This window comes from Lepidochelys kempii, chromosome 7, assembly GCF_965140285.1.
Source record: "Lepidochelys kempii isolate rLepKem1 chromosome 7, rLepKem1.hap1, whole genome shotgun sequence".
In the NCBI taxonomy this organism is placed as follows: domain Eukaryota; kingdom Metazoa; phylum Chordata; order Testudines; family Cheloniidae; genus Lepidochelys; species Lepidochelys kempii.
This window is the reverse complement of record NC_136386.1, coordinates 38,633,934-38,648,372: the sequence shown is the minus strand read 5'-3', so window position 1 is coordinate 38,648,372 and position 14,439 is coordinate 38,633,934. Positions and strand designations below refer to the sequence as shown.

The window sequence follows — 14,439 nt, the reverse complement described above, 5'->3', positions numbered from 1 at the left end:
AGTCTCACAGTGAGACTTTGGGGGCTTCAGAGGTTTATGCCAACTTGACAGTTAAAGCGGCTTCTCCCATTGTAATAAAATAATGTTGGAATAAAAGAATAGGATGAAAAAGTTGCTATCTTCTAATATGCTGAAGTACATTGTTCAAGTTTTCAAAAGGTTTTAAATCTATTTTATTTCTCAGTGCTTTGTATGTTTTCACACAGAAGCTAGATGATGCCTATCTAGCATAACCGACTACTACACATCCAAAAGTCACTATCATTCTTATTCTTCAATTCCTACACAACACAGTACTATAAGACCTCCTAAACACTTGCAGGCAGTAGAATGGCTTTTATAGAATGAGCTGCGGAAGGACCTCTGCTTAACTCTGAAAGTGCAAGAAGTGGATTCCAAGGCTCAAAGGAATTTACCATCATTCCAAGGTACCCGATACAGAAGTTCAGGGGAAGGGAAATGAATAAAAATAAGTAACATACCACTACTCAATTTTTATTAAGTTGGGCTCTGAACACTGAGCCTGGTACAATAATTTCAAAAGAAGGCTTAGGCTAAATGTCCCACAACTCATGAAGGGATGCAGTTTGATTTCTACCATCATCCATCAACATTAAACCTCTTCAGCAAATTAGCAATGACATATACACTGGGAAGGGAGGGAGCGGAAGGCCCCTTCATGAGAGCAGATAATCCCACTGAAAAAGAACACATTAGTGGATAGCACAAAGAGTGAGCAATATACAGGAAGACAGAAGAGATAACATGGAGCCCCTTACTTTTTCAAAGCATTGTCGAATATTAACCAATTAATTGGCACAACATCCTTGTGACTGTCCCCATTTTACAGATAGGGAAACTGAGGTACAGGGATCAGTGACTTACTGAAGGTTACCATCCCCTGCAGGTTGGGGGAGCAGAGGAAGCAAGCAAGAAGGTTAGATGAAAATAAGTTGTGACAGGACTGGACTGTGTACCAGAGAAACTTTATATTCAAACTATTCAATTCACACTCTCCCCAGGGAACCTACTGGTAGCAGCATTACCTAGAATGGGAAAATCCATTAGAACTCTAAAGGCAAACAGAAATTGGCTGAAGTCCTTTTCTCCAGAAATCAGCAATCCTTTCTAGACCAAGTGGATTGAGAAGATAGACAATATGCTGTTAACATGTCCTTTCTAGAATCAAAATTAAAACAAATTAACTCTAGGATCAATAACACTGAAGCAAAACTAAATTATATATATATTCAAAATAAACCTAGTCCAGATGGACTTGACCCTTAAGAAAACTGAGTGATAAATTACAGAATAGTCAACTATAAAAATTAGTGCCAATAAAATTGTGATTCAAATGGCCGCACAACAATTATGTCAATACTTAATTCTCTTGTAGCTATATTGTTTTGTTGATGACGGCTATATTCTTGTGACATGGCAATATTCTGATCCCAATAGCTTTTCAAGTTTTTTAAGTAACTAGAACAGTTTCAAATTTCAATGTACTCTAAGTTCAAAAGCTATGTTCATAAAAACTCTATCAACAGATAAAACAGTACTGATCTTAGTACTAAGTGATTAGAAGAGTTATACACTTAATTGGTAACATTTTGTACAAAGTGGCAAATCATTATGAAAACCTCTTGATATTCGACAGTGACATTAATGATGATGAACTCTTTCAGTACTAATGTAAATGTAATGAGCAGTTACAATGGAATTTCATAGTAGTCAGTGTTAATCAATGACTACTTACCGTGAAGTAACATCACAAAATAAAGCCTTCACAGTAAAAAAGATTATATACCAAGATTTAAAGTATTTAATTAAAAACTCTACCACCCAATTCTGCATGAATTGAGTTCATGCAATCCTAATCTACCAGAGAAGGTAATTCCAGCTGCTTCTCATAACAGTTTTTTCAAATTCAATTATTGCTTGAGTATTGTAATTCTACTGTACGTGGTCTGTGTTTTATGTAAGGGTATCTTGCATGTATGTTTTAAAGAGCTAACTCAATACAATGCAGGTTAATTTTATAATTCTCCTGCATTGCCCCATTAATCCTAGAAAACCATGATGAAGAATTAAGATGACATTTTGGTCAGTGTCTTTTTTTAATTATATGGCATTATTTAATGGAAAAGCTCTATAGAGGTTAATAGAGAAAGGGTGAAATCCATAGGGTTCCAAAGAAACTACACTACAAACCTAAAGAATTTAACAGGAAATTGTGACAGGATCCCTACCTCTGCATGATTTGTTTAAGGATTTAATAGAATGGTTATTATTTTCTACTAAGTGCCATAAGTTTTGAAAAAAATTGACCAGTGCATACACTCGATGGTATGATAGTTGGGATAGATCAGAGTGCATGGTAGGATGTCACAGCAGAACAGGAGCTATGTTCTGCAACTTTGGGAGGCTTAAAACAGAACAATAAAATGTTAAATTTAGGACCAAGTTATGTGCAGAATAATCCCTACCAATTTTTGCTATTTGGGGTAGTCAGTATATAATTCTATCAGAGTTGCAGGTCAATTTCAATAGAAGGATTCACTCCGAAGAGTTTGTTTCCTGTCAATCATAAGTTAAAGTAAAGCAGCCTAAATAATGTAACATAGACAGCATATTTCTGTACATCCCAGGATTCCAATGATTACTAACAGTGTCAAAGTAACTCCAGAACCATTCTTAACAGACCATGCATGAACATAATGGAGACCGTCCAAAAGCTGTCATCACCACACAAGGGTGAAGGGAAAAGCAAGAGTGATGGGTAGGAGTAATAACAGAAGTCTTTATAGCAAAGATGCTGCTCCTGCTCCCCTCAAAGTCAAGTTAAAAAAGCTTTACTTCAAGAGGACCAGGATTGGACCCACAATTCATATCTCCTCCAAGTGCCTTACACACATGAAATACATTAGAGGGCCTCTCTCTCTACCTCTAAATCAGTGAGATGGGTTTTTTGGTGAATGTCTAGTCCAGGGGTGGCCAGCCTGTGGCTCCAGAGCTCTTCAGAAGTTAATATGCGGCACCTTGTATAGGCACCGACTCTGGGGCTGGAGCTACAGATGCCAGCTTTCCAATGTGCCAGGAGGTGCTCACTGCTCAACCCCTGGCTCTTTCATAGGCCCTGCCACCACTCCACCCCTTCCCACCCTCTCCCCTCAGCCTGCAGTGCCCTCGCTCCTCTCTGCACCCACGAGCCTCCTGCACACCACAAAACAGCTTTTCAGGGAGGGAGGGGGAAGTGCTGATCTGCAGGGCTGCGGGTAGGTGGGAGACATTGGGAGCGGGGGATGGAGCTGATGGGGGGCTGCTGATGTATTACTGTGGCTCTTTGGCAATGTACACTGAAATTCTGGCTCCTTCTCAGGCTCAGGTTGGCCACCCCTGGTCTAGTCACTTATCCCATGCTCACCCTGGTACCGCAAGCCTGAAATTCCTTAGCAAAGTCACAGTTGGCTGCAAATGTAGTTTTTCCTATGTCCTTCATTCCACTTCCTGCTTTTGGTGAAGAGATGGAATTTGATTTTCTTGTCGTTACCACAGGTTGAGAACAATTTGAAACAGCACTGAGGAGGTGGAAAGTCACAAACACACACACATCAACACTACTTGTTTGGACACAGATGTTGGAGTATGACTAGATAGAATAAATATTACTCCCTGTGTTAAAATGACAGGGAATCAGAGGTTAAATAAGACAGATGTCAACTATGTTATGTTATATTTGCGTGGACATCAAAATACAAACAATCCACTCTGCTCTGTGAATTGGCCAATCTCTGAATCTAGATCTCAGTTTTCCCATTTGTAAAATGGTGACAATACTTGCCTCCTTCCCACATTGAAGGCTGTAATGTGTTTAGAATTATCGCTGAGAAAAAGAATACAAGTTCAGCTATTATTGTGAACGTGCTTTACTTTAACTGCTGAGTCTAACTGTTGCTTTTATTGAGCACAATGTTGTCTCCTGTTTTCTTTCCAGGATTTAACACATTACTCTGTAAAACAGCTTGAGACACTGAATATTAAAGATGCTATGTAGAACTGAAGCTTTTATTTAAGTGCTTAAGTATCAGTCAAGGATCAGCTAGTATCTGTAACATAAATGCAAACTGCAATTTTTATTTCCTGAACAGAGGCTACCCTAGGCTAGTCATTCCAATATTCTAAATGTAAACATTTGATCTATAGAAATTAGTCACAACCTATTGTACTTACCCTACCATTACATCGCACTAAAGTATTGTAGTAAATCCCTGCTCCACAGCTCTGTATATTACTGATTTGCTTTGGCCCAAAAAGTTTTAGGAAAGAATAATGACTCCTATTCTTTAGCAGGTTCATCATATGCCAAGTGACAGAATCATCCACAGCAAACACGAAGTCCAGCATATTGTGCTACAAGGTAAATAGAAAAAAAGATACTGTTACATATAGTTTAGGAAACAAGCTATATCCACTCTAAGATTCTACTGATCTTCACATAATGCCCAGCGATGATAATAGCAGACAGCAACACACAGCCAGAACATAACCAACCCATAACTTGCTTAAAGAAAAAAAAATCAGTTAAGTCATGTCCAACACATTTCTATATAAGACAAATCTTTGCATGAGAATCTAACCTAATTTTTTTCCTTTGGAGTTCTCAATGCTTGGAAAATTACACACAAACCCCAACTCTCAGTAGACTTTTTTTTTTTTTTTAATTCAAACTTTACCTGCAATCAGTTGTTTCTGACAACAAAAGATTTGTGATGAAATAACAGTTTGAAAGGAACTCCAAACCCAGGAGACTTGTTACCTAAATACAACATAGACTAGCTAGTTAAGAACAGTTTTAGTTATTATATAACTAGTTATTATATGTAACATTTTGAGATATGCTGAAAGTTCTTGAGGAATGACTCTCTACATGCCTTGCCATTTCTGGACCGGTCTGAGTTGCTCAGTGAATCAGTGATCGAACAGAGTTGGTACAAAGTTGAACAGACTTGTTAAATCTTCCAAGTTATTCGCTCTTCCTCCCTTCTTCATGTTTGTGGGGAACAATATTAAAAATGTAAAATTCTTATTTTTCTTCCTTTGCATCTTGTGGGGAGGAGCAAGAAGAAGGAGACTTGATTTAGTTTGCTTGGAAAATAAAACCCAGTGAAAAGGCAAACTATGCCCATGCACAAAATCATGGAGTTTGGCCAATTTAAAAGAAAATAAAAGCTTTTGGCAGTCAGAGATTTAAGGTCGCCCCGAGCATGGGACTGTGTGCCTGACCATGTTCACTAACGCACTGAAGGTCTTATCTTCTATGAATTTATCTATTTTTTTAAAACAGAGTTATACTTTTGGCCATCACAACATCCCCATGGCAATGAGTTCCACAGGTTAGTTGCTCACTATGTAAAAAAGTACTTCCGTTTGTTTGTATTAAACCTGCGGCCTATTAATTTCATTGTGTGACCCCTGATTTTTGTATTGTAGGGAAAGGGTAAATAACACTTCTCGATTCACTTTTTCCACACTTTCAGCTCGGAAAAAGAGAGGACTAAGGGAACTGCCTCTCTGGGTGCATTCCAGGGATATTAATCTGTTAAGGGCAATGCCCCTGCCTGGTCCCCCAGAATGCACTGGGGGGGAGGTGATAACAACCCGTGGCCGGGAATGCCCCCCCCCCCTCCCCCCCGGTGCACTGGGGGGTGATAACCCGTAACCGGGCAATGCCTCCCTCCCTCCCTCCCTCCCTCCCCAGTGCACGGCGGGGCGGGAGGGGGTGATAACCAGTAACCAGGGAAATGCTCTGCCCGGCCCCCAGCTGCACAGTCCCGCTTACCACGCTCTGGCTGGGGGCGGTCCCCGCCTGCCGGAAGACCCCGGACCCATAGGCGAAAGCCAGGCTGAGCTCCTGGGGGAAGTGAGCCAGGATCCTCCGGAACTGCACCCCCGAGCCGGGCAGCGCTGGCAGCGCCATGAGCGCGGGGCCCGGCAGCAACTGGCGCCTGCGCCCTGCGTGCGGCGGCGGCGGCTGGGCGGAGCGCGGCGCGAGCCCGGCCCGTGTCCCGGCTTCGCCGCCAGCAGCTGACAGGAGACGACGGCGCAAAGGAGCGAGAGGGGCCGGCGCCCCTTGGGGAGGCCAGCCAGGCCCACAGCGCCCCAGCTACGGCCTGGGTCGCAGGAGCCGGTGGCGCCCGGACCGCTGTGGTGCGTTTTCCCCTTCGGCCCATAACCCAGTGTCCCTGCTCTCCCAAACGGAGCGGCCCTGCGCCCGCCAAATCCCCACTCGCAGTCCCTGCACTCCCCGCCCCGACCCCTGCGCATGCACACCTAGTATCCCGGCCGCACCCCCTATCCACGTCCTCTGCGGTTCCCATGCCCCTGCACTCCCAATTCCCCACCCACAGGCCCTACACCTTTCGTACACCCAGGGCTCCTGCACATCCAGATTTCCTGAGGTTCCCCTTTACCCACCCCCGGGCTCCTTAACTCCAGATTTCTACTGGTTTTTATGCTGTGCAAAGAAAGTAACAGAACACCACTAGCCGTCACCTTCAACCCCCAGCTAAAACCTCTCCAGCGCATCATCAAGGATCTACAACCTATCCTGAAGGACGACCCATCACTCTCACAGATCTTGGGAGACAGGCCAGTCCTTGCTTACAGACAGCCCCCGAGCCTGAAGCAAATACTCACCAGCAACCACACAACAGAACCACTAACCCAGGAACCTATCCTTGCAACAAAGCCGGTTGCCAACTCTGTCCACATATCTATTCAAGGGACACCGTCATAGGGCCTGATCACATCAGCCACACCACAAGAGGTTCGTTCATTTGCACATCTACCAATGTGATATATGCCATCATGTGCCAGCAATGCCCTTCTGCCATGTACATTGGCCAAACTGGACAATCTCTATGCAAGAGAATAAATGGACACATGTCAAGAGTTATAACATTCAAAAACCACTCGGAGAACACTTCAACCTCCCTGGTCACTCAATTTCAGAACTAAAAGTCGCAATTCTTCAACAAAAAAACTTCAAAAACAGACTCCAATGAGAGACTGCTGAATTGGAATTAATTTGCAAACTGGACACCATTAAATTAGGCTTGAATAAAGATTCGGAGTGGATGGGTCATTACACAAAGTAAAAACTATTTCCCCATGCTAATTTTCCCCCCTACTGTTACTCACACCTGCTTGTCAACTGTTGGAAATGGGCCATCCTGATTATCACTACAAAATTTTTTTTTCTCCCGCTGATAATAGCCCACCTTAATTGATCAGTCTCATTACAGTTGGTATGGCAACACCCATTTTTTTCATGTTCTCTGTGTATATATATATATTCCTACTGTATTTTCCACTGCATGCATCTGATGAAGTGGGTTTTAGCCCATGAAAGTTTATGCCCAAATAAATGTGTTCGTCTGTAAGGTGCCACAAGTACTCCTCATTTTTTATACTGTGCAAGTTCTTATTGCATAATCACCCATCACCGTGGTCCAGTGTCCCATCCCATCCAAGTGGTCCAAAGGCAGGGTGGTGAGTTATATGAGCATGTGGTGCCCGTGCTCCAGGAATATTCCGGGCACAGGGGCCCAGCTCCACCAATGTTCGGGGCCTGGTCTCTCCCCTGCCCCTGCATGCCTCCCCTGGAGTGTCTCCTGCCCTGGCCTGCCACCCCTGGGTGATGTAAAAGGACCCTGGGGCCCCCAGCCGCCATCACCAGCAGCACAGCAGGGCTAAGTCGGCTTCCTGCCTGCCCTCGTTCCGCATCACTCCTGGAAGTGACCGGCACATCCCTGCAGCCCCAGGGTGGTAGTCTCCGCTCGGTGCTCCTGCCCTGAGCACTGACTCTCCAGCTCTCATTGGCCGGGAACTTCGGCCAATGAGAGCTGTGGGGACGGTGCCTGCAGGCAGCAGTGCGTGGAGATGTCCCAGTCCCCCTGCCTAGGAGCCGCTGCCAGAGGGGGTGCGGGTCGCTTCTGGGAGCCACCCAAGGTAAGCACTGCACCCCTCACCCTCTCCTGCAGCCCAACCCTCTGCCCCAGCCCAGAGCCCACATACCTCACCCCTCCCGCATTCCAAACTCCCTTGCAGAGCCTGCACCCTGCACCCTCTCCTACACCCCAACCCCTGCCCCAGCCCTGAGCCAGCACCCAAACTCCCTCCCAATGGCCGCACCGCTCCCACACCCAAACTCCCTCCCAGAGCCTTAGGCAGGTGTGCGTGGTGGGGAGGCAGGACTTGGACCCATTCTGGACACCACCAAAAATTATACAAACCTGCCGCCCCTGGTCAAGGCTGGTGCGTGCTCCCTATGTCTGCTCTAGGCAAGCGAAAGACAGCAGTGTTAATGCCAGATGAGTCCACATGAGTCTGGTCCACAGCTGCTTCCTCTCCACCAGCCACAGGACCAGAACTGATAAAGAAGGCTTGTGGGTCAATATCTTCCCACCCATAGGTCCAGCATCCCACTCCCAGTAAGCTCTGAAAGGTATCCCTGGTTCAATATTTCTCACCCCACCAGATCAAAGCAGACTAAATGACACTCCCTTGCAGAATCCCGTTTCAGTGGCCAATGCAAAATCCTCCAGACAGATACAAACCCTTGTAATTACCTACAAGTTCCCTATGGACGTGATCAGTTAGTTTACAACATTTCTAATTTTTCAGTCCACAGAGCATTCATTTTTTCCTTATGTCACTTATTCAGCTTTAGTTTCATCTTTTTCTGTGGTTTCTTCTCTCTCTTTTCTTCTTCAGTCTCTTTCCTTCTCTCCTGTTTTCATAGTACATCTTGTTTGCTTTTAGAGGCTTCTCAAGAACTTTGGCAGTCCTATTCCTTTTCCCATATTGAAAAGAAAAAAGTGTAATTGTCACTTCACTTTCCTTCACTCAGTTGTTTTGTCTCACACTTTCTTAGGTGATATCATCTTTTACTGAACCTTTCTTAGTTTTAATTATTAAGGCCCTGATCCCGCAAACACCAATTTGAATTCTGAACAACTATTCCCATGTGTAAAATTAAGCACATGCTTAAGTACTTGCAGGATTGTGACCTAATTTGTTTTTTGTCAATGTTATGCTTTCCCGTTTCTGACTTTTTAACTTTTAATTTTATCTTTTCTGTCTATCAGAATATTCTCTTTACATATTGTAATTGGGACTATTGAGAAAACTATGACATATGACATCTGATCACGGAAGCCTCATCTTGCACTTAACTGGAAACAAGAGATTAAGTCTCATTGATTTCAAAGGGACCATATGCATGTTTAAAAGGTAAACGTATGCATAAGTATTTGCAGGATCAAGGCCTTTATACTTTATTGCAGTAAATAAATTTCTGATATACACGGTGAAGTCAGGGCCTATGCAATTACATTAATCTGCAATATTAGATGTACAAAATGCTGTGTGATTAATTAGTCCACATTTCATGTGAAACTCTGGCCACACAGACCATGTCAACAAACAGGCTGATCCAACGCCCATTAAAGTCTTTCCATTTATTTAATGGGCTGTGAATCAGACCCTGTGGACGTAATCTTTTTACTCACTAAAAATTTCCCATGTATTATTTGTTAAGCACTCATGATGTACTCAGTGCTATACAGGACATAAATAAAAATAGCCTCCACTTGAGTTTATAAACAATGGGTTTTAATCCTGCTTCCATTTAAGGTATTGAGAGATATGCCATTAATTAGAGAGCAGAATCAGGGCCTAAAACACATGAGTAAGGTCTTACCAAATTCACGGCCATGAAAAACGTGTCACGGACCATGAAATCTGATCTTTTGTGTGCTTTTACTCTATACTATACAGATTTCATGGGGGAGACGTTTCTCAAATTGAGGGTCCTGACTCAAAACGAAGTCACAGGGGAGTCACAAGCTTATTTTAGGGGGGTTGCAGTATTGCCACCCTTATTTCTGCGCTGACTTAAGAACTGGGTGGCCAGAGAGTGGTATAAGTATGATGCTCGGGGGGCCCTGCAGGGGATCTGGAGTCAACCTAGGTTTAGGAAGGACTGGGGAAGATGCTTTCCTTACCAGCTAGGGAGAAGACCTGGCTGGAGTTACCTGAAGCGAGGGACATAAACAAAACTCTTAAGAAGGGGTGTCATGGGACTGCTGAGCTAATGAGGATGCAGTGAATTGGTGATCATGTAGAAGAACATAATTTCTAGCTTTGAAATAGATAAGGTGTGTGAAGTAATATATTTTATTGGTAATGTCTTTTATTCTGTTGTCGGAAGAGACAAGTCTTTGAGATTCACAGAGCTCTCTTTCTGGTCTGGGAAAAGTAACCATAGTGTTACTTTTAATGTAAGGTGGAATGGATTGTTAAGCATAAGGGGTTAACACATTTTGCAAGAGACCACATAAAGTGTAGTAGGCTATTAACACCTCTGCTGTCATAGGACAAAGGACGGTTAGTAAGTTATGAATTGTTGTAATGAGCCATTAAACCACTGTCTCTGTGGAGACCATGATTTTTGGTGTCTAACAGAGTTATGAATTTAAGCTCCCAAGCTCATTTTTGAAGGTGTTGTTTAGGTTTCCTTTGAGGATAAGAACTGATAGGTCAGATATAGAGTAATTGCTTTGTAAAGTGTTTGTCCATGGGTGATAGGGTGTTTTTGTCTTTTATCCTTTTTCTGTGTGAGTTCATTCAAGAACACAGTGATTGTCTAGTTTCACCCACATAGTTCTTGTTGGGGTATTTGATTCACTGGATGAGATACATCACAGGTTGTGATAGGCATGTGTAGGACACAGGGATCCTGAAACGCGTGTTGTGGGGGGTGTTTGTTCATCGTAGTAGCAGTGGAAAGATGTCTAGGTTTTGCATTTGTTGTTTCGGCCAGGTCTGGTGCTGCTTTGAGCTGGTGTGGCGTCGACTGTGGGTAGTTTGCTTCTGATGATGAGCTTGGTGAGACTGGGGCGTTGTTTGAAGGCCAGAAGAGAGGATTCCGGAAATATTTCTTTCAGGGTGGGGTTCCCATCAAGTACTGGTTGTAATTGTTTGATAATCCTCCATGTGGGTTCCAGTGGAATTGTAGGTGACAACTAGGGATTTTCTCAGTGGGGTTCTTTTTCTGTGTTGAAGTAGGTTCTCTTTGGGTAGCTTGTTCTTTGATGCGATCTAGTTTTCTGATGGACTGTCCTTTGGTGAAGGCGGTTTTAATTGTGGTAAAATGTGTATCCCAGACTTTCTCCTCAGAGCATATTCTGTGGTATCCGAGTGCCTGGCTGGGAATTTCTTGGTGTATCTAGAGTGATTACTGGATCTGTGGAGATAAGTGTGGTGATCCATGAGTTTCTTGTATATAGTTGTCAGTCGGGTTCCATTGCTGAAGTGGACTATGGTGTCCAGGAAGTTGATACAGGTGTGGGAGTGTTCTAGACAGACTTTGATGGATGGGTGGTGGTTGTTGAAGTTATGGTGGAAATCTGAGAGTGAGTTTAGGTCTTCTGTCCAGAAGATGAAAATACCTTTGATATATATCAGGTATATCATGGGATTTGTGGTACATGTTTCCAGAAATTATTCCTCAAGGGAGCCCATGAAGAGGTTGGTATATTGGAGAGCCATTCTGGTACCCCTGGTTGTTCCCATGATTTGGACAACATGTTTCTTGCTTTGAAATAAACTATTATATTCTATTAAACAGAAAGAGAGAGTGATTCAAAAGCACCAGTTGTGGTGGTTTATTTGGCTGTGGAAGTGAGGAAACTGAGGCAATGGCAGAGGGTGATAGTGGATGAGACAAAATACTGCCCCTCCTGCCTTCCCAGATGCATAAACTAATATGCTGGGGATTTATGTAAGGCTCCTAAATGGGTTGGAGACGTTCATGTAACTTGATGGGTGAGTCTTCAGCTCTCTCACTACTGTGGCCTAGAATTCTGTTTTCATGATGGGATTGTATGCATTGCTGATTTCAGTGTGAGGAGCCTGTGTTACACCTAGTAGTGACTTCCATGTTTCTAATGGCATGCTTAATTTTGTAAATGACAATGTCTCATGTGTTGATGTGAGTGCAGAATTATTCAGCATTTGAATCTAAAGCTATCTCATTCTTTCTGCCAACATCAGCTGCACTTTGCAGTCTCAGACCTGCCTAGTTTAAGTCTCACTTGTCACTTTTTGCTTTGCTGACTGCTCTATTATGAGCTAAGAAATTGTGCAATTTCCCAAAAGTACTTGCTTTGAAAGTCTGTTTGTACCAGAAGCCTGGCTGTGCTTGATTCCCTGTGTTAGAGGCAAATATAGAGAAAGATACAGGGTGGCTTTTTGTTTGATTGCATAATCTTATAAAAATTATTCAGAAAATGTATCTTTTTCTTTTCAATCAAATGGATGCTAAATATCTACTACACTATGTCATGCCCTACCACATGGAATAAAAATCAGCTTAGATGCAGCTGGGTTTTTCAATTGTGCCACTGGGAACTAAATATATGTACTTCAAATAACAGCTTGAATAGCTCCCACTTCACTGGAAAAGTTTTTCTCAGGCAAGTTTAGGTTATGTATTTTATCTCTCCATTGCCAGTCACTCTCTCTCTCTAATTCATTCTAGGTCTGACTTTGGCATCATGCTAAACAATCTTCTACATAATTGACACACCTTTTAACTACAGTTTGTGGAAAACTAGTGCAAATATGTTTGAGTATAAAATTGCTTATTTATAAATGACATTTACTTATATTTAAATACTATATAAGAGCATAATAATCCTCAGTCAGTAGTTTGTTTCATAGCTACAAGCTTGCTTTGAAGGAGTTTGAGTAATCTAAACTGGTCAACCCCAACTTTTCCTTTATTTTATGAGTTTCCTATACTAATCATGTTTATAAACTGTAGGCTTGAGTTGTCCCTCACTGTCAATCTCTGAGGGTGGCCATGCCTCTTCACTGTCACGCACCTAGAATGGGAATCTGTACAGGGGGAAATTAGCTGTCTCTAGGGCTCAAACAGTCAGGCAGGGTAGAACAGTGAACAGTTCAGGGACCCAAGCCCTGGATCAGGGCAGGGCACCAAGCAGGCTAGAGCTCCAACCCTCAGGCAGGGTAGAGCAGTGAACAGTTCAGGGGCCCAGACCCTGGGGCAGGGCAGGGCACCAAACACAGTCTAGGGGACCCCAGCAAAGGGGGAGCACCCAACAAGCACAGGTCTTCTGACCTAACGGGGGAGGTGGGGGAAGAGTACTGCTACTCCAGGAGAGAGGTAGCAGGGGAGATGCAGACCCTCCTAACTCCACTGTGTCCCAGCCCAGAGCCCTAGCAGCGGCAGAGTCATCTCCCATTGGGTCAGCAGGGAATCCACCTGCAACACGCTGATTGTATTTCTGGTGGCACCACTGCCAGATGGTAGTCTGGTTCCCCTGGGCTACTTCCTATTCTCCCTCTTGGGTATACTGCGAGCGGCAGTCCCAGCAACTCCTCAGCATCTGGCAGGTCTGGCCGTACAGGTAGCTTGGGGCCCTCCTCAGGGCAACAGAAGGCTTCTGCATCCACAGCAAAGACATCCATCTCCTTTAGCAACTGCCTCACAACTATGCTACAGGGCCTGTCTTTTATACTTCCTGTTCCTGTCCCGCCCCTCTGCTCCCAGCATGGAGAGTGTGGCCTTCCTGGTTCCGCCCACCAGGGAGCGGCTGGCCACCCCTCACTGTCAATCTCTGAGAGTGGCCATGCCTCTTCACTACATAAGCTTATAATAATTAACTTTACTATTGGCTTCCTAAACAGATAGAAATATTCCATTGACATCAATGGAGCTGCAGTGGTTGATGTCAGTGGTGAATTTGGCCCTATAACTGCAATGCAATCAAAATATCCCTACTACACAGTACTTAGCATGTGTCTTGGTGGGGGCAGAAATCAAACTTGATTTTTTTCAACAATTTTTACTTTACTTAATATGGATCATAACTACAGACCATCCAATAATCCTTTGGAAATCACTTAAGAAGAAAGTTTGTAGGGTAACACAATGAGCCAAATTAATACTTGTTGTAACTTCATTGAAGTCTGTGGAGACACATTAAATGGTGAATTTGGCCTATTTTCTATGTAAACATATATAACTACAACCAAACACCACTAGGTGTCCTCTATTATTAGTTATACTACTCTCTGCCATGCTAATAGCAATACCAGAACAACTGGTGTTCATTAACACATGTTAAATCTTTTCATGTGGGTGAAAAAAGCATTTTATACTTTATCATAGTTAATTAAGTGTTGGTCACAAGAACACATGACCATCCAGTTAAAAATAAACACTTTTAAAAGAACAGACATCTGTGTGCTCTATTTGGTTATGTCCTCAAATAGAGGGGTTGGTCACAATAGAAGATTCATGAGCAGTTTTGAACTTTAGAATGCCACTGCTGTATTACATGACTTCCA

The 14,439-nt window shown here is 43.3% G+C and overlaps 2 protein-coding genes across 6 annotated transcripts in view; one reads left to right on the top strand and one right to left on the bottom strand.

The window, feature by feature from the left end:
• The window catches only part of TAMM41 (TAM41 mitochondrial translocator assembly and maintenance homolog), a 39,439-nt gene extending 33,129 nt beyond the window's left edge, over positions 1-6,310 (bottom strand). Inside the window, exons 1-2 of one of the 3 annotated variants that reach the window (XM_073352290.2) lie at positions 5,840-6,310; positions 4,231-4,410 (exon numbers count right to left, since the gene is read on the bottom strand). In XM_073352290.2, coding sequence (XP_073208391.1) covers positions 4,231-4,410; positions 5,840-5,977 — 318 coding nt within the window. In that variant the 5' untranslated portion in view covers positions 5,978-6,310. Of the gene's footprint in view, positions 1-4,230; positions 4,411-4,931; positions 5,019-5,839 lie in introns of those variants that run through there. The other 2 variants (XM_073352288.2, XM_073352289.2) reach the window with 2 other exon arrangements.
• Positions 5,694-14,439, top strand: part of LOC144930727 (uncharacterized) — an 84,657-nt gene continuing 75,911 nt past the window's right edge. Inside the window, exons 1-3 of one of the 3 annotated variants that reach the window (XM_078853688.1) lie at positions 5,696-6,207; positions 6,566-6,826; positions 9,150-9,294. In XM_078853688.1, coding sequence (XP_078709814.1) covers positions 5,976-6,207; positions 6,566-6,826; positions 9,150-9,172 — 516 coding nt within the window. In that variant the 5' untranslated portion in view covers positions 5,696-5,975 and the 3' untranslated portion in view covers positions 9,173-9,294. Of the gene's footprint in view, positions 6,827-9,149; positions 9,295-14,439 lie in introns of all 3 variants that reach the window. The other 2 variants (XR_013636051.1, XM_078853687.1) reach the window with 2 other exon arrangements.